This window comes from Phyllostomus hastatus, unplaced genomic scaffold (assembly GCF_019186645.2).
Source record: "Phyllostomus hastatus isolate PE091 unplaced genomic scaffold, TTU_PhHast_1.1 phas_contig_34, whole genome shotgun sequence".
Lineage (NCBI taxonomy): Eukaryota > Metazoa > Chordata > Mammalia > Chiroptera > Phyllostomidae > Phyllostomus > Phyllostomus hastatus.
In genome coordinates this window covers 38279568-38304342 of record NW_025333857.1, presented here as the reverse complement: position 1 = coordinate 38304342, position 24775 = coordinate 38279568, and the positions used below count along the sequence as shown (strand labels likewise).

The window sequence follows — 24775 nt, the reverse complement described above, 5'->3', positions numbered from 1 at the left end:
TCACTTGTGGAGGGCAAGCAGGCTGTCATGTCACCCACCAAGTTCTCACCCAACATCCAATTGTCATCAAAACACATAATCACATAGAATAAGCCAATCAGTCAGCCAGGGAACATGGGACAGGAATATTCTCTCTGATGCCTCATTGAGTATTGTGAGAAAAAAAATGTTAATGAAGTTATCCAATGTGAGAATTGGAAAACTGGACCAAATCCCCTAAGCCCCAATCCAGGTGTACTGAGTCATTTTAGGACATTCCTTAGGTATGCAATGCTGTCATGATACATTAATCAACACTGACAAAAATGACCCTGACTGGGAAGCAGATGACACTGTGGAGGCTGCTGACACTTAATGAATGATTTCTGAAGGTGGTCTTCTGGGTGTCACTGCATACTGATCAGGAGATCTCTGGTGATTTCAGCCAACCTCTCCTACATCAAACTATGTTATCACAAGCCATTGATTTCCTTACAAAGTTAACAAGCAATAAGACGAGTTAACCTGGTGCCATTATGAGGCGAGAACACTGCCACCAGTGCATGTAACCCACTATATTTTGTTCATTTCCTCCCTGAGGCACAATACGAAAGTAACTGATCATTTTTCAACGCCTATTTTACAATTATTCTATACAGGCAAAATGTGGTTCAGAGTAATTCAGTACCGTTTTAACACAGGTGCCAAATCAACACCCATATCTCATAAAGTAGAAGGGGTGTTTTTTACCATCAAATTAAAAGGACCAAATTAATGGCATGTCTAAAATAGAAATTCACAGGTCATTTGATTTGACTAGTTATTCTAACCTGTTTGAATGATAATTTATACAAATGCATATAATCATGATTATGCAATTGTGTATTATTTTCTATTATTTAAATGCAATGTAGAGCACCCAAATAAACCTACAGAATTCTACAACAAAACTCCGACTACTTGGTACTACCCATCACAACAGCTAAGAAGACAATAAATCCCATGTTTGGAGTTAAAATTAAATCTGCATCAGAGAGCATTCAAGTTGGGATGTTCTCTTTCCCTAGGCAAATACAAGAAAACTAAAATTTTCACTCCTAATTGTTAAATATGGTCAAAAGAAGGATTTGAATTCTTTATTTCCTTTGTTAAAGCAATATTTACAGATGAGAGGAAAAAGAGTGGCTCACTGTAAACCCGGCCTCCAAGGCGGGTCTCACCAGGACTCTAACTCCAGGGCTCCTCTACCAGCAACCTCTGTGCAACCCAGTTTCTGCTTAAGTAACTCAAAGAACAAGACAACAGCTACGGAATTACACACAAGTTGGGGAGTAGGGGAATATTCATTCTCCATGGCACTGAAACAAGTTGTAACTATCTGCTGAAAACAAGGTTAAAGATGAATGCTATTTCTCCAAAGGTAACGATAACCAGGGGTTTAATAAATGGGAATTAGGAAGCCACTGGTCATAAGAAACTGCTTTTATGTTCTTTCTCTCTCTCCATACAGCACACATATTTCAGGTTACTTCATTCTGTGGTCTGGAAATGCTTTGAGGCCTAAGACATTAAAATGGATTAAGTCTGATGCTGCAAAACAGTTAACCTAAGCTGATTTTTCTGAGATGTCTTATAATTCAGAAAACAAAGAGTGACTTATCCAATATATCTTTCATGATTTCAGAGGGAGGATGGGAGCTGTCAAAATTTTGTACCCCATTTTCTCCAGATCAAAGACAATGCATATTCACAAGAATATGTCTGGATGTCTGAGATAGGTAAGGAGGAAAGTTATAAATCAAGGACTTGCAAAATGTTCCACTCATGAGAAGAGATTTTCTTAACAATAACTTCCAGTCAAGTAGCATTTTCCTTCCAGCCAGTTTACTACAAAACCGGGCAGGCCTATGTGTGATCTGCTACATTCCACCCTTCAAATGAGAGGTGTCTTTAAGAGTCTCTGTATTTTGAAAAGTACAGGCATAAATACAGGCTGTGCATGTAGGCCACAGGGCCCATAACTGTTCATATGGGTTCCTTTTCACCCCCTGTGAATATCTGAATGCTAAACAATACCTGATGGGTATTCATTTCCTTACAATTCATACTTTGGAGGAGACTTCTGTAATAAGAAGTATGAGCCCTGGCTGGCGTAGCTCAGTGGATTGAGCGCGGGCTGTGAACCAAAGTGTCGCAGGTTCGATTCCCAGTTAGGGAACATGCCTGGGTTGCAGGCCATGACCCCCAGCAACCACACATTGATGTTTCTCTCTCTCTTTCTCTCTCCCTTCCCTCTCTAAAAAAAAAATAAATAAAATCTTAAAAAAAAAAAAGAGTTGTTATCCTAAATAAAAACGAGCAAATATTAAAAAAAAAGAACTATGCATTATTTATATTTTGTGATAAATTAAAATGAGCTGTACTGATGATACATCAGAGCTAGAGGTTCTCTCTCTTTTTTTTTCTTCGTAGAGAGAGGAAGGGAGGGATAAAAAGAGGGAGGGAAACATCGATGTGTGAGAGACAGATCAATTGGTTGCCTCTTGCACACCCCCAACTGGGGATCTGGCCTGCAACCCAGGTATGTGCCCTGACTGGGTATTGAACTGGCAACCTTTTGGTTCACAGGCCAGCGCCCAATCCACTAAGCCACACCAGCCACTGGTGTGAGCCACTGGCAGAGCTAGAGGTTTCATATAAAGATACACAACTGGCTCAATTATGACTTCCCTTCAAATCAACAATGACAATAATAATAATAATGACCACTATTTTATTTTGTGCATAGCATGAGGTCTAGAAGAAACTGGTAAGTTACCCTCTGATATCCCATCTCTTACATTAGTAAAAAGTTTAGGTGAGCACAATGGCAACTGAACTAGGACAACATTTCCAAGTCACCCTTGCAGCTAGCTGTGGGCAAGTAACCAGGTACTGTTCATTGCAAAGTGAGCAAAAATATGACTATTTTCTAACATCATGTCCTAGGGGTGGGTGGGGGGGTGGCGAACCACCTGCCCTTGGTCTTCTCCTTTCTGGCTGGAGCAGGATAGAGATATGATGGTGCCAGTGTAATAAGCATCAACACAAGAGGAACTTCAGTTCCCTACATCATGGAGCCACCAAATTAGCTACAGCAGCTTGCAAACTGTTCTGTGAGAGAAAACAAGCTTTTATCTTAACTAACCACTATTCCTTTGATCTGTTAAAGTAGCCAAATATCCAGCTAGGTTCTCTACACTGTCACTAATCCACATAAAACAACCCTATATTGCAGGTATATAGTGCGGGCTTCCCATTATATGGATGAGAAAATTGCAGTCCAGGAAGTGAAGTATTTTGCCCAGCATGATAAAGGAAGCAAGTGGCTGAGTCATGATTGGGCTCTAGGTCTGCTTGACCCTCAGGTTCTTATCACACTGTCTCTAACACAACATAACTCTTCCAATGAATTCTGTCTGTTCCTTGTTAGGGCAGCAGCAAGTTTCTGAAAAATACAACTGTACCCTGAGGAAAGAAGATTTTCAATTATAATAAATTTTCACCTATAGCCTATCAGGGGTTTGAAGTTCTCAAAGGTCTTAGGAATACCTTGCTGATCACCATGAAACATACCCTGCCTATATCAAAAATAAGCAATTTTATAATCTAGGGAAATAAGCATATAAAAACCACAAATAACCTCTAAAAAGTCCTCAGAAAGTGCCTAATATTTAATGTTAAGCTAATAGTTTAAATCCACACTTACCGCTTTACCAAAATATAAACTATCCCCCTCCTTCTGAAAGCTGGAAGTAGCCCCTAACCTGCGAGACCTAGCTAACTTCATAGAAAGTCTGCCAGCCAGCTGATCTGTAATTACCTTGAACTTTTCCCACTTTTTTACTAAGTCCTTTCTCTCCAAATGTCTTGGGACCCAAAATAAGCTGGAATAGAATCCATTTTCCAGTAAAAGAAAAGCAAAACTGGCATTTCTATCACAAGTGCTTTATATTTCAGTACATATACCATACATTATAAAGATAGGGTTATCCCCATCATTCTATAGAAATATTAAGGCTCAGGTAGATCAACTTTCCCAACACAAAGTCAAATTAGCAGAAACACTGTACCTTGCTGCCAGGGTGTAACAAGTGGCATACAGTTTTCAATCTGCATTAGAATCCCCCTTGCAGGTATGTTCTTGGAAAATGAAGAGGGGGACACTAGAGACATATCTCTTTACTGGCACCCTTTAATTTTGCCAAGGGCCCATAATATCTAAAGGTCTACAAAAACAATATCCTGACATCACTGTGGAAAAAGAAGACTCCATCCCCATAAACTATGTGTAAAAACAGAACCAACTTCCACTAAGCAATCAGGTATATTTTTACAACAGCCAGATCCCAAATGGATGGAGAAGTTTGTTTTTCCACATAGTTTTGTGGGTAAAACACAGACCCCATCCAAAACCGCTATTCTTCTGAGGTGAGCGTTATAGGGTGAGCACCTTGAGGAGCTGTCACCTTATGGATGGATCTCTGCTTGTAGGCTGGGGAGACACAGGTGTTTGCTAAATGTGAAAAATAATTTTTGGAGCTAGAAGAGAATCATTTTGGAGGCTACCTAATGCCTCACTGAGATTTCCAGCTAGTGTCAGCTCTGGGTTTGGTTTTAGTTTGCATTTTTCCCCTCTATCAGAAGGGCATTAGAGAGGAAGAAAACTCACAATCTTCCTAAAAGCAATGACTAAAAAGGGGAGGGAGGACTCCAAGTCCTCTTACAAGGCAATCTAGAGCTTCGCTGCTATTGCAGCTAGTACTACTGCTAGCAAACATCAAGAGGTGCTTACTATGTGCTAAGCTGCATGTGTATAATCCCAAATAATCCTCAAAGTGATCACGTGTGTGCCATGCTATTATTAACTGCATCATACAGATGAGGAAACTGAGGCTTAGAGAGGCAAATCACTTGCTAAAGGTCACCCAGCTTAACTCTGCTATAGTAAGCCACTCAATCTGTAACAGGGAGGTCAAGACCTGACCCAGATCTGACTGTCATCATCCTGGCATCTCTGGCTTATGGAACTGCCAACAGAGAGTTGATTATTTATAGTTCCTTCCCTGCAAATGAGACCCAAAGTGGGATAGAGGAGAGCTTCCCACTTACTACTTTGAGATCTGCCTTTTAAAGAAGAAATTTGAGGGCAGCAGAATATAGATTAGTCTTTACCCATTCCTAAAACCCAAAAGAAAAGAGGAGGAAAAAACAGCTTTAGACAGGTAAAGATTCACTTATAAGGTTTCTGTAAATTCTGTTATTAGGGATCCTATAAAATCTTAAGAACTATCAGTGATACTTTAATTACAACAGTTGGTAATATCTTTGAGTAATGCCTGGAGCTCTGGAAGTAGTCATATGTGAGTACAACAAGCACATCATTAAAATATTTATTGACTCTATTTTTTTTTAATTTTTAAAAAATGTCTTAGTGAAATCTAATGGAAAAATACTTTTCTCTGTGATTATTATATCCACAGACACACATCAAGTACCTTTGATATACGATTACACAATTTATTTCTAAAATAAAGTCTTGCAGTTAAAACTAAACTTAACAGTTACATTCGGCATTACAGAGTTCTTTAATTTTAGAAAACATGTTACATTAGACACAAGCAACATTAAGCAGGTACATTAATCAGCTCATGTGGGTTAACTTAAAAGTAGACTTCACCTACATGTATGTAAATTTACTTCTTGTTTCTGTCCAATTCCAAAAAGAATCTCTCCAACCACTGCCCTGTAGCTTATACACTAGTCTTCAGGGAATGTTTTTTGTTTCTCTAAATGTAATAATTTAAGTTTTAAATAAAACATTTTTAAATAAATTTTAATACCGCAGCTGCCATTTTGGCAATGAAACTGTCACACAGAGAGCTGGTGTTAAAAGATCAGATTAAGAGCCTTCAACCCTGGCTCTGAGTGAGGCTCACAGCCATGCAAGAGTGATTTTCCATGCCTCTGAAGAGACAGGAAATAGAATTCATCTTCCTCTAATAACCTGCCTCCTGCCCGCCCTCCAGATTATGTCCATCTGGCCTCAGGGTAAAGACAAAGAGTCTGATGCTCACAGAATGCCCAGAAGAGTTAAGAAGGTGGGCGATGTTCCGACACAAAACATCAGAGAGGACTGGATTGGACACGAACAAACATGTCTGTGGCCCACACATTAGCAGCTATAAACACACCTTGGGAAACCGGAAAAAAAAAAAAAGAGCCAATTAAATCCAAAGTAAACAGAGCAAGAGATATACACAGAATTAGGATTTAGAAAACCACGACATGGGTCATTCATTACACGTGAATCAAGGATTTCAACCAAGAAATGTCCAAAGTAGTGGGGAAATAAACAGTGAACGGTAAGATTATGAGGCCTACCTGCTCCCAGCCTAAAGCAGAAAAGGAGCTGCCAGTATCTCCCCCATGGCTTTCTTCTACAGGGTACAACTTTCTCAGCCAATTAATTCCAGTCCAGTCTTGCTCAGCACCACCTACCATTACACATTTTGTTCCTACTGGGCCTGCTTCCACAAACAACATAACTCACGTGGGAAAACAACCTACTGGCAAATCAGCTCCACCCACAGCCCCAAGACCTCCTTCCACTTCTAAACATAACACCACAGATCCTGCAACCATGCCATGGGAAGCTGTTAGATGATTACATATAAGAGGTCTGTGCCTGCAGAGGCCCAATGCTACCCAAGGAATAATTCATACTTTTCCTTCTGCCTTGGCTGTGACCCCTCAGCCTGGTTACAGCTCTGTGGGTCACCCATTCTTCCCATTCTCCACCTCCATAAAGCAGCACTGTTTCAAGTAAGAAGCAGCACACACTGATGTGGAGTGATGAGCAAAGGGCACCCAGGCCTTCCTAAAGAAATGCAATCAGGCCCCTTGACTCTCCTCCTCCTTTCCAGCTAACCTAGTCACAAGCAAATTCTGTGTGGAAATAGGTAAATGGGAATATAGTGAGTGGTGGTTTTGTGGTAACAGCTAAAGGGAGAGAAAGATAATACATCCTTTATTGTTTGCAATCCAGAATAGCATTTGAATTCAGGATTTTAACTCAGGTCCAGGGTTGGTGACATGAGCTCCCTGAGGGGGGGTATATATATATCCAATGAAAGGTACCCATGGTTCCTGAGGTATAATCCAGTTCAGACCAAATGAGAAGTCACAGAGGACGCCACATCTCTTTAACATACATGCATGCACAAATACCAGCTGCACTGCCCACTGGTAGGCAGGTGATGAACCGCTCTCCAGAAAAGCAGCGGTGCAACAAAAAAGAACTGAAGGGTAGAAGGACAGTGCCTCAGTGCCTTCTATCCCACAACACATAGCACTTCGGCTGCAAAACATGCAGATATTTCTTTAGTTAGCTTCTTTCTTCTCACAGCTGATCTTCCCTGAGCAATGAAGGATTCCGTACTCTGGAAGCAAAAATTATCCCTTTCCAGCACGTTTAACCTAAACTTTGCAACTGCCAAAAGCAAGTAAGCAAACAAAAACAAAAACAAAAAAGCCACATGGAAGCCACCACGCACTAGGAATGCACCTCCTCATTCCAATGTGTGTGCATTTGCAGGCAGCATGCACTGCCACAGGAGGTGCACGAGGGCATGGGAGCCGCATGCTGGTCTTGGCAATGAAGGAAGTCCGGAGCACTCAGAGCAGTTAATTCACTGATTCTGTCTTGCATATCTTTTCTCAAATACACAGGCAATATAAAGATTTCATCAAGTAATAATAAGGAACTTTTTAAGATCTGCTAGCTAAAAGTTACATTAGTTTGTTTACTATATAAAGTGCTTTTTATTTGGTAAGTTTTCTGCCAACTCCTACTGCCCAGTGACACAAATGTAGTACAAACTTTTGTCCTCTGGGCAATTTTTCAATCTACCCTATTAGATGCCATTAAGGCAAACAGTCATAACTCTGAGCAACACTACATTGTCCAATGACAGCTAAATATTTTAACTGAATTTTCCTTTGCACATTAGGAAGTATTTCATTATATAAACACAACTATATTCCACTGAACATTAATAAGGTGTAGAAGTTGGAATACAAACATTACATCTTAAAAATCTGCAATATAAACACCAAGAGACTGACAAGGCCAAAGCATCAGTCCCACAATCCCTATTCTGCAAAACCACTGAAATGGCACCTTTTAGCACCGTGCCTGAAACCGACTGCCTTACCTCTTGGGACAGGAAAGGAATGACTTGTGCACAGATAGCATTCAGCCTCTTGACAATCTCTGCCTGCAAAAAAACAAAAACAAAAAAAAAAAAGAAAGGAAAGCAATAAAGAGAACAGTCAGCTGGTTACAAATTCCCAAAATATTAACAGGATGATATTAAAACACACTTTATATTCTGGCTGGTGTATTTCATACGGAAGAGGAAAACTCATCAGCAAGCCCATTAAAGGGAGGCAGTGACAACAGTGCCACATTAATAGCACAATTTATTAACCAGAATTCATCTTAAAAAGTCAACCTTCAAGAACCAGGACAACATAAAATGGAATTTAATTTTCATAACTGGAAATCAATTCTCAAAAGCCTCCAACAGGATCCTTATTCATTCTAATATGATTTTTCTCATAAAACCCTGAATTTTTAGAATTTAAATAGTAAATATACATTCCTCCCTATATCCCAGCTTCTTCAATTATTACTCAATGGAATTTTATAATCAAGTCCCCAACCTCCCAAAAGAACAGTACCTAACCAACCCCCAAAAGTTCATTAATTCAGATCCTTAGTAATTGTTGAAGAATGGTACATGTTCTTCAACCATAAAAACTTCCAAGTGTATTCACCAAGATTTTCTGTGTGAAGAGGCTTAGAACACACTAAAATCTTCCTATACTTAGCAGCAAGCAATATGTGTGTATATGAAGACTAACCTTGGGAATATCAATCAGCATTGTACTATGTTTCTGTAAAAGTCCCAATAATGTCAGATAAAGAATTTTTCCCTAATAATTTTTGTAAGTATAAAAATTTACACCAATAGGATGCTAGAGTAAGTGCAAAGAGGGATGGGAGGGAGGCAAGGAGGAAGGGGAGGAAGAAAGGGAGGTCACCACCATGTTTTCTTTAAAACGTGACCCAAAGCTTCACCAGTGGTCATTATAATTTGTATTATCAAATGGCTCCCTATAGACTTTGGCATGTGACATGTGAACACTTTTTTTTTGAATACACATACATATGGAAAAGCTTATATTTTAATGATAGGGTGGGCAAAAGAAGAGGGGTGTTGAGAGACACAAAACAAAGCAATTACTATTCTTGATACACTCTTAAAATAAATTCCATCAGGGTCAGTTCCTCATTTTGTAAGAGGACAAAATGCTCTTTTTTCTTACAAAGTCATTGCCAGAATGACAGCAACACTCTGCTTGTGCAACCTAGGTTTCCTTCTTTCATCAGCAATCCTTTTGACTTCACAGCTAAGCAATCTTTTAAATGCACCTTAAAAACTTTGCCAGGCAAGAGTAAACACAAATTTACCATAAAGTTTCAAAACCCAAGCTTTCCATTCCAGTTCTGCATTCCTAACTGGATGGACAAAAACCCAGCACCAACAAGCAGAAGTGAGTAAGGACCCAACTGTGCTGACCTGATTTAATTTACGGCACTGGCCCCATGGAGCATTTAGCTCTCCTTTAAGAATGCTTAAACCACCATGAAAAAGCTGCAATGGGAATCACCGAATCACTCTCCAACCTGGATGAACACATACCACAGTGGTTATGGGGTGAAATTCCAGTGTGAGCTGAGAAAATAGACGGGCATTCGCCAGTCTAAAACCACGGCATCTCAAAGGCATTTGGTTGTTAAGCTTTTTGTAGGGAGAGGTGGGGGAAGAGAATAAAAGATAATGAGACACTTTGGGGCAGACCAAACTGATGATTCTAATGCTTAGAACCATCTGCCAAGCATATTTTCCTCATTATGTTGTTTACATAAATAAAATAGTCCCTTGCTAGGACGGTTGAAAAATGTGTGGGCATATAAGAAAACTGAGTTCTTTAGTATGCCTGCATAATCTAGGCAATAAAAACTACTCTTGAGGAAACTTCTCAGTTGGCAAAATAAAGACCAAGAGATAGATATTTATTTGGCTCCTTTAACTTTGGACCTAGGCTATTTTAAGTCTGACAACTATAAAAAAAAACTCCAGTTCTTTAAAAATAAATGCAGAAAAGTTATTTTATCGATTCATGTATATTAACACACATACATAACAGAAAAGGGAGGAGGGTGCCTTCCAAACATTTTCTTTAGAGGCCTCCTTTTGTTTAAAAGACTTCTTAATTTCTTTAAGTTGTCATGCCAATGGATTTTCATGGTCAGGCTAATTGGCAGCAGGGGGGTGGGATGTGTGTGTGATTTCATAAAATTAAGCCGGTCATTCCTCACTTTGAAAGCTAAAGTTGCCTCGGAAACACCGCTGCTTTCATGGTCATCTAATTTTGCTTCTTTTGTCCCATAGGACCCAGCTTTTGGGAGGCATCATTTATTTACAGGCCTTTCCACTGGGCTTCAGTGATCAGCCAATAATACTGTGGACACACACTTCTAATGGCCTATGTTTTGAAACTGAGTCTAATCTAATGGCGTGAGGCCCAAACTCCTTTTCCAGCACAGCCATTAAAGGATGTAGGTTATTGCTGTTGTCACCATTGATATTTGTCATTGTAATGTAATTAGGGCCCTAAAATGATGCATTACAGCCCTAGGCATAGCTTCTATTAAAATCTTTTCTTCTGCTCACTGAACTGCGACCTGCTTTCTGATGAATAACAGACAGACAGCTTTAGGGTAAGGAGCAAATTCATCAAAGAAGTATTTTTCAGCTTTGGGGAAAAAGGGGGAAAAGAGGCAACCTAGAAGAAAGAGCACTAGGGGAGGAAAAGCCACAATACACATTTGAATTTCATCTGACCACTTGAAATTCTGATTGTGTCTGATGAATCTTGCTTAGACAATATATTCCCAGTCTTCGAATCACATGGTTAATCAGGGCTCTAATCTGCTATCCATCAGCCTATGCCAGCGCTGTAGCTTCCAATCAAATTTATAGGTGATGTGGCTCATGCATCCCTGAGCAAGTACATTCACAGATCGCCGTTTAAACAGGCAGAGATTCTGAAATACTACTGTTAGGGATACTGGATGGTATCATAGTATTTGATGCTTTATGGACACTGACACTGCTAAGTATTGTCTTCGGTTGCCCATTATATACCAAAATAGCACTAATGGCCCCAATAAAAGAACAATTGTTCATGTCAAAATATAGCAAAAAGATTGTTTTTTGCAGCCACAGTTTGTCAAACACATTAACAATTTTTGACACTTCTATTATGTCTTCCTCTATCCATCAAAATATTCATTTAAAAAAAGGTATACATATTTTCCCACTCTCGACTTACTACCATTCTATATTTTACCCTTCTGTAATTCCCACCTTTATGCCACCCCTTCAATAAAAAGAACCAATAAAAATAACTACCCCCAATTTAAAAATGACCCATTTTAGCAAAATATTTTAACAAAACATTAACTATAAAAGGCAGTCTATGAAAATTCCTTACCTATGCATTTAACACCTGGCCCGTGAAGGCTGACAAGCTAACTCCAGAGCAGGGAAGCCAGTGGACTAGAAGCATCAGTAATGAAACACAAACACACTGAGAAGAACCTTTTATCCTTTTTTTCTTCACACCCCAACTCAAGAAACAACAGAAATGTATTAATGACCTTGCATCATGGAGAAGCAAGGCCATGCATTGACAAGAATGCCACCATTCAATCACTAGATTAAAAAGCAACAAACACTAAAGTACACTATCAAAAACTTACTTTATCACTTACAACAAATTACTTCAGTCATTTAAGTAAGACAAAACACTAGTTAAGCCTACACTTAAATCGAATTACAACCTCTCAAATAGTTCTAGTACGATAAATCTAAATTTTATTTAGATTTCCACCAATATAATTTCCTTTAAAAAAACTAAACAAATTTTATTTTAACCACATAATAAATTGAGAGAAAATACAGATGACTTTATTTTAGATGTGTCAAAAGCTATCACTTTAAAAAATGTTTGAGAATGTTTAGCCTCTCATTGAAATAGGAAGAACATTATTAGAGTATTATTGAAATGAAACAGAATAACAAAACATTATTAGAAAACCATTTCAGCGGCCAAACAGAAAAAAAAAAATAAACAGAAAAAGAACAATAACAAAATAAACCCAAACTACTATAGTTTCAGAAAAACATTCTTAAATAACATTTCACAATTAATTTGTTTTCTACAGTGGTTTCTCTGCCAAAACTTCATTTCAAAAATGACTCTATTTTATTATGTGTTTATCAAGAACATAATACCCACTATATATAGACACTTTTTAAAAAGTGAAGAAAAATTCCTTCTAATTCTGTCTGAAATCTTTTGTGGAGTAAGTGCCAATAAATCTTGCAACTCTTTTATCCTCCTTGTACCACCGCAGAACCAAGACTGTTATTTTAACTCAATCAGAAAATAAATTATCTTGATTTGTTCATCTATCTACTCCAAATTTTCTGAGAAACATTATAAGGTCTGAAACTGATCTTACCTGCCCCTAGATTTAAAAATTCAGAGGACTAATGAGAGAAAATTCTTCCCAACTTAGTTAAAATCCACACTAAACGTAACAGAAGTATTCAAGTAGCACTAATTCTCTACCCTAACAACTCAGTTTTTATCTTGTTAACCAAATTCAACTTTACAAAAACATATTAAGGATAACACTAATTTTATTTTATTTTTTTAAAAGCAAACTGGTATAAGGCTTAGAGATTTTAGACCGAAAGTACTGTGAGCACTGCTAGTAAGCTGGTAAATCAGGTGCCTAAATTTTATTTGAGTTCAGGTGCTTATTTTGCACAGAATATTTTATATTACTTAATGAAACAAACTGAAGTGATAACATATTAATAATCAATTTCATAGGACATCTACAGTTCCCAAAGGAGTGGTTCCAACTACCAAGACTTTTTTTTTTTACACAAAGTATTAACACATCGTAAAAGCTCTCATCATCCCACTTCGTCCAGGGAGAAAGAGGTACTGCCTAAGGAGTGCTCGACTGGAACTGAAAGCACCAATGTTCAACCATTTGTTTGCCCCTTACTCCAGGAGTGTAACTAAAGCAATGATTCTACTGATGTTAATACCTTCAACCAATGTCAGCCTGCTCTGTGCTTTGAACTCAGGTTTATGCTATTTTCCCGTGTGCTAATAAGTACGCAGTGCACACACCAAAGTGCTCCATCTGTCTGCCCTAACAAGATATACATATGGGTGCTACAGGAAGTAGGAATACACAGGACATCTTTCCTAGAGAGTATGACAGTACACCTCCACTTCATGAAACTATTCCAATCTGTCCCCAAAGGCGAGGTGGTATTTTACTTGAAGCATTTTTGCAATGGTCAGAAAACAGCACCCGTCTCTCACCTCTTAAAGCTTTTTAAAAGATCTTTAAGGGAAATCCCAGATATTTGCCTATTTATCATACCTCCATCTACCAAGCTCTGGTTATTGTTTAAACACTGCTCCAAATATTAAGACTGATACATTATCAAGGCTGAGAATAATGACCATTGTGCCTTACGTCCAATTACTTCTACAAGGTCAAACCATTTCAGTCGTCAGGTCTGAAAAACACTGTAGCCAATGCAATCACAGTTATGCTCAGCTCCACCAGAGGGGCAGGACAGGGAAAATGGAAAAAAGATGGGAGGGGAAAGTAGGATGTCAGAAACAGGGGGAAAAATGTCTTTCTTCATGAGCTTAAATTCAGCCTTCATGGAACAAGGTAGGGCTGGTCACAGACCCTGATTACTCGGAGTACTCAACACCCACACCCAAGTTGGCAAACGCCTGTCTACTCAGCACTCCTGTGCCAGCAAACCCCGCCAGCTACTTTTTTATTTCTCTTCCCCTCTCCTTCCTCTCTGAAACTGAATCTGAACCTCTACCTACCTACCTACCTCCCCCACTCTATCTCTTCCCTCCTCCCACTCTTTGTCCTACTGTCTTAAATGTACGGCAGCCTTTGAGTGTTGATTCACAATCAAGCATTTTGATAGTTAGCTATTAACAGAGGGGACAAATATTCTTTGTGCCCACCGTAGGTGAAGATCATTCACACTGTTTTTCCCCAACATGATCTATGTGATTAAAATGTATGTGTGAGAATTACCTAAAAGACAAAAGAACTTTGGATACTGGAATAGAACCAAAAAGAAAAACAAAATCACTAACTTCATACCAAGTTCCCATCATGGATACTTATCACCAGAAAAACAACAACTCACCTTTCACACATTGAGAGCCATGCTATATTTCTTACTCTGTTTTCATAGCTTAGGCTAAATACTTTTTAAAAAATTATCTCCATTTTTCAACAAAGCTTCATCAGTATACACATTCCTCAACACCTCCTTTCCTCTTGCCCTTTCTATTCTAGCCTCTTCCCAATTATATAAAGTTTCAACTCTTTGAAGCCATAACTGCCAAGATACCCTTCCATCCATCCCGTTAGATTGTGTTCTTGCTTTGTTCAATAGCCAGCTCTTATTAAAACAGATTCGCTCTTCTGCTGTCTGCACTTCTACTGCTCCGCCAAATACTTCCACTACCAAATAGGCAGAGCAGACAAGTGAATCCATAGACACCAGCCTGGCCAAAGCACAAAGGAGGACAAGCAAAGGTCTGACCCCGGCATCAGGAAAGATAGGAATGAACAAAGCATGGCAAGGATGAAGGAGGTCCCCAGATCTTCCCATGGCCTTTCCGTCCGCATCACTGCAGTCTCCACCCACAGGACACCTCCTCAGACATTTTCACTGCCCCTCCTCTACGACTCTACTCCCTCTGCCCGATTAAGTCTTCTCCTCACAGCATTTCTTATAATCCTCTGAAATTAGCTGACCTGTTTTATTTTCATGAACTTCTCATGTACTTCTCAAACTTTAATGTGTACATTAATCACATGGGAATCATGTTCAAATCCAGCCTGGAGTGAAGCCTGAGAGCCTATACCCCTAACAAAGTCCAAGGTGACATGATGCTGTGGGTCCAGAAGACACCCTGAGAACTAAGGTTCCAAAGAATGCAGGCTCAATGAAAGCAGAGATATCTTTGTCTACAGCCTCAGTGCCTGGTATGTGAAAGACACTCAAAAACATTTGTTGAATTAAGAGAAGAAACTGCAGCTTGTGTTAGGTGCTTAGAATCTCCAGAAATCTTTGCAAGCTTGCCGAAATTAGGGATTATTACAGCAAAACCTGCTTAGAGTCTGATTTGGTTTATTTACCTTCCCAACACACATCCTTTCTGGCATTTAGGATGCCAAGCTACTCAAAAATAGAAGTAATCACAGAGAACCACCAAAAAAAAAAAAATGCACATTCACTCAGCACAATTCCTCACTGATAAGTAAATGATTAAAGCTTCCATTCTGAGAACTTTGCAGGACATGTTTTAAAGGACTATTTTAGATATATGAAAGAGAAGCCGCTTAACCTCCTGAGATTACGCACACGAGACTGCCATCACCTGACCCACTGGAATTGGGGTAACAGTAAAGACGTCGCACTGGACAGGCACCTTGTGTACTGAGTCACAGTCCATATCCACAGTGGTATCTCCACAGTGAACCAGCGGGATGATCCCAACAGCCTAAGGAGAGGCCCTAGCCATGCACCTGCATGTGTGGTGTCACAAGAAGTAAGAGTGAGTTCTGATAGTCTGAGGTGCAGTGGGTTACAGGAATTACATACACCGCTACACAAGTGGACTAGCTTGCACATTATCAACCCCACTGAACACCTGGACAGTCAGAGACGGACTTGGGGAGCCAGGGACACAGTTGTTGTGTGAGAACTCCTAGGGAGAACATGCTGTGGGAATTTCTCACAAATAAGGTCTGAGAACGCTGCAGCCCCAGATGGGTGGGGTCCCAGGTATGGACTCCTATCCACAGTGCCCCTCCCCACTGTCCCTGAAACCTGTCTGAATATTCTCACTGTAGAAGGGTTCTACTAGTTAGAAGTTTCTACTTAGAACCTACTAATTCCTTGCCTGTTTTTATCATTTTGTTTTTTTTTGTTATTGGTACAGGATGTCCCACACAAAAATCCACTAGTGCTCACTGAATCCGTACCCAAATTCTTTTAATGACTCACATAGGTGTGACCCCTGTACACTAGTTAAGAATTTAAGAGGAAAAAAGTCCCATACCACAAACTGAGAACTCTCTATAATAAAAAATAATAACAGTATTTCTTATGAATCAGGCTCACATCTACTTTTGCTTATTTTCTTCTTCTAATACTTTATGAAGCAGGTTGAGAAAATTAAAGGTACAGAGAACTATTGTCACCTATTTTTGCTCCTGTATTCCTAGTTATTTTTAAAATGTATTTCAGGCTTTTAATTGTGCAAGCAGTTCAAAATATTTAAACACATGTATATTAGGTAAAAGCCAAAACCATGAAGGTATTGCTTTCTGCCCATTCAAATATTTATCAAGCACCTACTATTTATCAGGCCGATTTTAGGGGATGAATGGGGTGAACACTGGGGTTCAAGACAAGACAAGACAAGTTCCTGCGGTCATGGAGTTCACCATCATCAGGGTGAAAGACAGAAGCAAACAAATTAAGTATATAAATTGGAATTTCTAATACTGAAAAATGCTAAGAAGATAAAATTACGGATCTAAGAGAAAAGCCTAGGGCAGGGGTGGTGGTGCTATGGTTTAGATAACATCAAGGAAGGACAAATTAAAAAGTGACTTAAAAGCTGAGAGGTGGCTGGACGAGGTATCTCCCAAAGCAGGTTCTACACCAAGTTGTGCAGATATTATTAACAAGTATTACATACATTAAGAGCTGATCCCTGATCAGATCACAAAGCTTAAACAAAGTAAAACAGGTTTCTTTCTTGTTGGACATCTCAGAGCCTCTTATTTGATAATGTTAGTTATAAATCTTTCAAAAGGAGCACATAAAATGCAGTCCTAATCAAACCTCTTTGACTATAAAACTCTTTCTTCTCAAAGCTCTTTAAAGGAGATTATATTACGTGGGAAACATTGAGTTAGTCAGTGGTTTCCAGCCCTGACTTTACACTAGCATTACAAGTGAAATCTTTCACAAACACCAACGCCCAGGCCTCATCTCAGACCAATGAACTCACACTCTCAGAGGGTACAGCCCACCTGTCAGTATTTTATTTTAAAACTCCCCGGGTGATTCTAATGTACAGGCAGGATTGAAAACCATTAAGCCAGAGCACAGGATGCATGCAATAAAAACTAAGTGAAAAATAAGGACAGAAAGGGTTCACTGGGGTCAGACTGTGGAAGGTCTTGAATGCCATGCTCAAGAGCTTGAACTTTATTTGGAAGGCAGCAAAGACCTATCAAGGACAATTCCTAGGAAAGCTATGATAAATACCAGACAGGAGGTTAAGACACTCCAGTGCATTTCTGCCCTCCACCCCCTCCCCTTTCTTGCCACTGATTATATTTGAGTGGCTGTGGAAGGACAGAGGAGATTTATAACCACAAAACATACCACAAGAGGAAAGATGGAGAATGAAAGATAATTTCAGAATAGAAACAATATGAATTCCCATAGAGTCACAGACTTAGGAAATTCGACAAGATGCTTTCAGATATCGGCTCATTCATTCACTCCTACCCTAAGCTAGCAGCTGTGGTAGAAACAGGATTGAATGCCCAATTGATCCGGGTCCTTGAAGCATTTATAATCTAGTACACCAGAAGAGCAAATGGAAATGAGCATAGTAACAGACACCATGTGGTACCTAGGTAGTATACAGAGGAGCCCTAGAAATGCATAAGTGAGGCTTGCAGAAACCCCTTCTGGCTAAAGTTAATATTGCTCTCTCTCCAAAGCAATATGTAATCCATATCAATTCCAGTTTTCAATAATTGTCTACAATACTGTCAGGCACAGCATTACAGTTTGAGAAAGAGTAGGTGAACAAGATTTATAGAGCTCATAATCTAGCAAATAAGACAGACATTTTTTTAAATGTCGGGTATTTTTAAATCTTAACAGGGGACCCTGTTTCCCAGACTAACTGATGGTGAAGTGAGTCTGCTGGACAAATAGGACAGGGCAAAAGGAAAGGGCAAAAATGATCCAAACAGTGAGGGACATTCATAATGAACAAATGGGACAAGTGAAGGGAACGGGGGCGGCATAAAATTAGGCTGAAGAAGCAGATGCAGAAGTGCCTGGTGTGCCAGGATTATCTCCACCTAGGTTAGTCCAGTTAGGAGGTGACTGCATTACTCACAGTCAGAGTCATTTTAAATATGGTGGCTCAGGGTGCCAGTCATCATAGCTATCACTGTGTCACCACCACCATCCTAAAATTCATGGAGGGCTTCCTCTATGCTAAACATTTCATTTAAACTCTGAACAATTTTAACAGGATTACTTCTTCCCATTTTACAGATAAAGCCAAGGAAGAGTTAAGTGGTTAAGTAAATTCACCATGATCAGGCAGTGGGAGAGACGTACACACATGTAGGAATAACTGGGAGTAAATTCCAAGGGGCCAGAGGATGACCTGGGCGTGGCTAACATGAGAGAGAAAAGCAATCAGCACCTTCCCCTGGACTTCTGGCTTGAGCAATTGGGTGGATGCGGCTGGCATTTGCTGAGATAAAGATCACTGGACCAAGCATGGGCTTGTGGAAGATGTCTTTTTAGGACATGTTGAGTTTAAGTACCTGTGAATTCTCAGTTACATGTAATGGTCTCAGAGGAGAAATCTGGGCTACAGAAGAAAAAATGTGTGGATCCATCTACTAAGCAACATGGACAAGATCACCTATGTAAAGAGTAAAAGGAAAGAAGAACATAGAGGCATACTGGGAATATTGGCTGGATCTCCAGGAATAAGAGGGCCCCTAAAGAATAGCCCAATATCAACAGATAGAGAAGTGTACCCTGAGCTCCTTAAGTGCAGATAAGGGTGCAGAGAGAGCAAAGGCTGCAGATGCAGCAATTAGCCAGGAGACCAGCACAGGAGTCCAGGCATAACAAGAGTCTGATGGAACGATGGTGAGCACAAGGAAAGGAGACACACTGGACATGCAGAATTAGCAGCACATTGAACTCTACTAGATTTGGACAATGAAAGTAAGAAGTCCATGATTCCAACATGTAAAGTCTGGATATGGTGCTACCATTCATTGAAACAGGAAATCACACGGCTGGTTTCAAGGTCTGTTTCTGGATAAAGTTATGGAGAGGCAAGGGCAAAACCCAGATTCAAGTGATAAAACATTCTGGAAAGCACACACACATGCTGTGAATGATACAACTGTGCAGTCTCAAGTCCCAGATTGACTCTAATTACTAATCCAGCCAAACCATGACTCTAAACAAACCCCTAAGTGATTTTGGACTCCATTTCTACAACCATGAAATGGGAAGAATAGCAGCTGCCCCATGCCTGGTTGGCAGAAATAGTTATGAGGGTAGACTTGTGAATACAATCTTTTAAGGTTAAGTAGTTCTTTTCTAAAACAGAACTGAGATTACACAGTGCTACAAAGTGAGTAGCTGTATTGTTGGACACAAATTCAAGCTTAGGGATCTTCTTGTCTCTCAATTAACACATCCCTCCTTGGTGTGTCACAAGGGGAGCAGGCTCACTGACACAGTAATAACAGGGGACAGATAGTAGGACAGTGCCTCCCAATCGATTGTAAAGAGAAGTGAGGTCACAGGCCCAGGCCCAGAAAATTTGCGATTTCCTACTTTCTTGAACTGTGACCCAGAAAAGACATTCTCAGTATTTATGTTTTGCTACTGGCAAAGGACTTCTCTTCCTCTTTCCTTGGTAAACAGATTCTTGCCCTGGATGCAGTAAATTTTATATATAGTAATAAAAGTAAAGAACAGAAGGTTGGGGGCAGAGGAAAAGAACTGGAGAGAAAACCAAGCTTAATTTTAAAGCCTCTTACAATTGAAGACTACAGAATAACAGTTATACAAGTTATAGAAATACATGCTTTCCATCAAGAAGAGAAATGAAAAACAAAAATTCTCCATAAGACAAGCTATTTGGAATTCAGAAGTGCTCGAAAGAATTTAAACAAGTTCTGCATTAACCAAAGCAAACTGCATAGTCTCTTACAGCTTCCTACTTATGAATGTGTCAACTGCCTTGACATAACTTACTATTTTGCACATGACCCCACCACGTTGAACTTAATCTTACCCTTAACCTAACTAACTTATCTCTGAACTTACCTTCTTTTTTAGGGGTTACATTTTCCTTTATTTTATGAACTTCAATTTCAGTCTACTCCTAATTTATAAAAACAACCCTAATAAACCTTTCGATTCAGTAACTAGTTTACAGCAGTGCTACTGAAAGTAGTCACCCCCCAAACTGTTATCCACTGGCCAGAAGATAATGGGCTTGTGCTGGAACTAAGCTCACTATTGTTTAGTTCAGGTAGGTGGATTTTTTAATTCTTTTGGTTTTATTTATTTATTTATCTATTTTTTAAACAAAGGCATTCTCCATAAAGTAGTATGTCAATTTATAGTCTGGAACTAGCTCCTTACCATATTGCCCACCTTTAAAAAACAGCAAAGTCCACAGACTACTCTGAGCAGCACTGCTCTGGAGTAGCACTTCTAAATCGCAAACTGTCCTCTTACTGCCTGGACCTTTACAATAGGTGGTAGGTAAGTTTCTTCAGGGCAACAAGTCTCTAACACAGCCTTAATAAACGGTGTAGTCCATGATTCCCTGTCTGGTTTACATACAGAAGCTACGTGTATATAGTTATATTTAACTACTTAAGGGTAGGTGATGGCTTAAAAATCAGTTCTGCAGACACCCCAAGCCAGAAGGGTCTCCCACTCGATCATGCTGCCTGCCAGTCTGTTGCTGTGCTAAAACATACAAACAAAAGACTACATGGTTATAAACAGTATTTTCTTATTCCTAAATGATGGGGTTAAGAAGGGACTGAAAGATGTTACAGAGCTTTAGGATATTTTGTTGTGTTCCACACCAAAATATTTTGTTGTTTTGGTTCCACAACAAAATATACTGCGAAATTGGAGTTTTGCTTGATTTATCTTAACATTAAATAAATTTTCTGCAGAGAAGGTGCTTAAAGAAGAACCAAATTAAAATAAAATATACTACTTCATGATTCTTTTTGCCTAAAATATTGCTCAAGAATTAGAAGTCAATATGGGCAGGCAGCCATTGAAAGGTGAGAAGAAAGGACACAGAATTTGAAAGGGTAGGTACCCATCTCTGCGGAGTCCCGGTGAGCAGGGGAGGGAGACACGGAAAGTGCCCCTGCTCTTCTCTGTAGCAATGTGCCCAACCAACAGCCACTAGCTGGAGCTCAGCCAGGGTACCTAAAGCAAGGTACCAAAAAAATTACTTGAATTTGCTGAATTATTCCAGAGGTGGAACAGAGGTTATGCAGATACCGTACTATGTATTAATCTTGACATCCTAATTGGGGGTCTCATTCAGGCAGCACATGGATCCCCATACACTATGTAAACTACACCATGGAAATAAGAAATGACATAGATATGACAGCAACTTTAGACATTTCCGGGTCCCTGCTACTTAAACTGTGGTCAGTGGACCACCAGCATCAACATCACCTGGGTGTTAAAAATGGAGAATATCAGGCCCCATCCTGGCCTGCAGAAACAGAATCTGATTTTAACATGATCCCCAGTGGCTTGTATACACATTAAAGTTTGAGAAGCACTGCTCTAGTTCACTGGTTCTCAACCCAGCTACACTTTAGAATCACCCCTGGAGCTTCAGAAAAATACTGATGCCCAGGTCCCAGGTTAGGAGACCGTAGAACCAGCCTTTTATAAACACACTGATCTAGTCTTATCCCCTCCGTTTTATGAATATGGATGAGGAACCGAGACTCAGAAAACATAAATGATTTACCAAGATTACAGGTAGTTACTGGCTGAATTTAGATCCTAAAAAATATTTAGGATTTTGATGCCCATATAAAATGTGGAAGAAACCATAGGTTATCAATAAATCAAAATTAACTTTAAAGACCTAAGGTTTCATTTTACTATATACTGTATTGTTCTTCTGTGCTTTGAAAAGAAATAAAGGCATATTCATGTTTATTTTACATACTACCTTTTAAACCTTGACCTGTATTTTTGATAGGAGTTATGGGAGCACCCTTCTCCATCTGCCACAACCAGCAGAGACTCACTACAGCCTCAGCCTTTGGCTCCTGCCTAGGTCAGCAGTTAGGTCAGAGTGGTAGAACCATGGGTGATTCTTTCAATTTCTTTTGCTTCATAAAACTTCTCTAATGTGAATGAATATATTATTTTAGCCAAAAAAAAGCACTTCAAAACTATCTTTTTAAAAAAATCTCAATTTAATCCAAAAACCAAGGGCAATAACTGTGTTCTGATTATAAGTTCCCCAAAGTGGAGAACTGATACTTAGCACACCGAAGATGAGAAAGTTCTGCCGCAACTGCTGACCCTTTTGGTGGTTGATGATTATGTCATTACATTTAAATTGCCCATAAATTAGCGCTAGATACATGGGCATGCGGTGGGAGGTGTGGGTGGAGTGAAGGAAATTAAAAGCTGCGGTCAGACTTGAAAAAAAAAAATACCCCATAAAGCAACGTATGTTTCTGACAGTTGAAAACAGACTGCATGACAGACAGCAAAACCACATTTCTGCATTTTTTTTTCTTTTGGAATGGATCTGTGGCTTCATGCCACCAAGCAATATTTTGGTTTACCAAAATGTACTCTATGGCCTTTTTAATTTCATGTTTACTTAACTTTCCTTACTATCACTGCTGTTCTCACTCAACTACAACAGCTTAAGACTAGCATCTAAAGGAGTTAAGTTTAAAATACAGTCTAAAATGCCTCACATTAGAAAAAAAGGAAGAAAATTAACCACACACATAAAATTCACATGGACTAAAAGCACCCATTGTCATTTCAGTATTTAGCTCATACATAATTAACAATTAAAAGAATTTTCTTTCAAAATATAGTAGTGATTTCTCAAGATAATTACAGACGCAGCCTCATGTTTACATGAAATTTCTCAACACAAAGGAAACAGAATCACTGACCTATCTACAGTCCTTGGCCAAATCATATAAAAGTTAAAAAGAAACAGAGGAAAAGAATGAGTAGAACAAAGGTTCCATAACTGATGAGTAATTTAGAGGACTATGTGTCTATTTTTAATGTTAAAAAACTTGAAAAGGAAAAAGAAAGAAAGAAAAAGAGATAATTTGCAAACTCCCATTATTATATCTTATATAAAGGTGATAGCGGTAATCAAGCAAAACGAAGAGAAACACTCTCTCGTACCCTGACACAAGAGTGAAACACCTTTCTTAAAATCTGAAGTTCCTAGAACCACTGCCCACAAAAGGCTGCTGAGCCAAGTCCACTGTAGTCTGAGTATAGAATAAAGACACAAATATGGAGTCTTGCTGCAGAAGAATCCTAGATGTCCTTGGCAAGACTACAGATTTGCCAGGAGATGAAGGGAACACAAGGATATGAAGATGGAGAAGCTCATCTCACTTTCCTTTCCTCCTCCTGCTATCACCCCTCCCTAGCCACCCAGCCCTTTGCATAATCAAGACCAAGTTTCCCTCTCTAAGGTCCCTGTACCTGTTAATGGTACGTACTATGATTCTGCCTGTATGCAGAGGTCACTGTCTTAGGCCTTTCTCCTATGCATTCCTACAGCATCCAATGAGCTGCTAGGGCCACTTGGGTTCCTCCTTTCCAGCCACATGACACCAGCCCAACCCTGTCGCTCTCCATCATGTATTGAAAATTAAACAAACATGATTCTTCCCTACTGTCTGATTAACCTTCCTTTTGCTTTCCCTCAATAGCCCATGTACTAGAACTACGATTCAAGGCCTTAATGCACCCCAAACATACCTTTTTCATCATTTTCACCTTATCACCCAACCAAGCTGGAAACGCTAACCTCAGCCTGAATATGTGCAGCATTTTCCCCCTTCTGTGGCTTCCACTTGGAATCCTCCCCTTCTTTGCCTCCTGCCTAAGTAATCCCCCACTAAAATGTCCCTCTATCCTCTCTAACAGCATCCTGAATCACTTGTGAGCCTTAGGAAGACTTCCTCCTCTTCTGTCTACATCACAACAGTGTCATCACCACACTGCCTTGCCCCCCCCCAACAACCACACACACAGATCAGAATCTCCAAAGAGGCAAGCGTTCTACCTCTCACAACTCGTTAGCTCTCAAAGCACCTTGCACATAACATGAGGTCAAGTAGCATTTGTTGAATGATTAAAAGCCACCATAGCCTTTGCCTTCTATCTGGGGTGGCCAACACAAACTCTCCCTAAACCGAGTAACTCTCTCAAAGAAGGAAGAATACAAAAAACCTCTGAGGATTAAGTACTTTTTCAAGTTTAAGTCTTTAAGTTATAATCTTAATCTCTGTAGGTCCAGTTCTAGATATTTCAGTTTGAGAAACTAAATATTTTCACTCAGTTAATTTTGTGGGTACACCTCAAACAAACAAACATGACAAAAGCATGGCCCCAAACTATAAAACTGAGAA

General features: G+C 39.5%; 1 protein-coding gene across 6 annotated transcripts in view; it reads right to left on the bottom strand.

The window, feature by feature from the left end:
* Positions 1-24775, bottom strand: part of LOC123819749 (transducin-like enhancer protein 4) — a 145308-nt gene that overhangs the window by 102039 nt on the left and 18494 nt on the right. For all 6 annotated transcript variants that reach the window (XM_045840270.1, XM_045840271.1, XM_045840274.1 and 3 more), the window contains exon 5: positions 8235-8297. In XM_045840270.1, coding sequence (XP_045696226.1) covers positions 8235-8297 — 63 coding nt within the window. The remainder of the gene's footprint in view (positions 1-8234; positions 8298-24775) is intronic.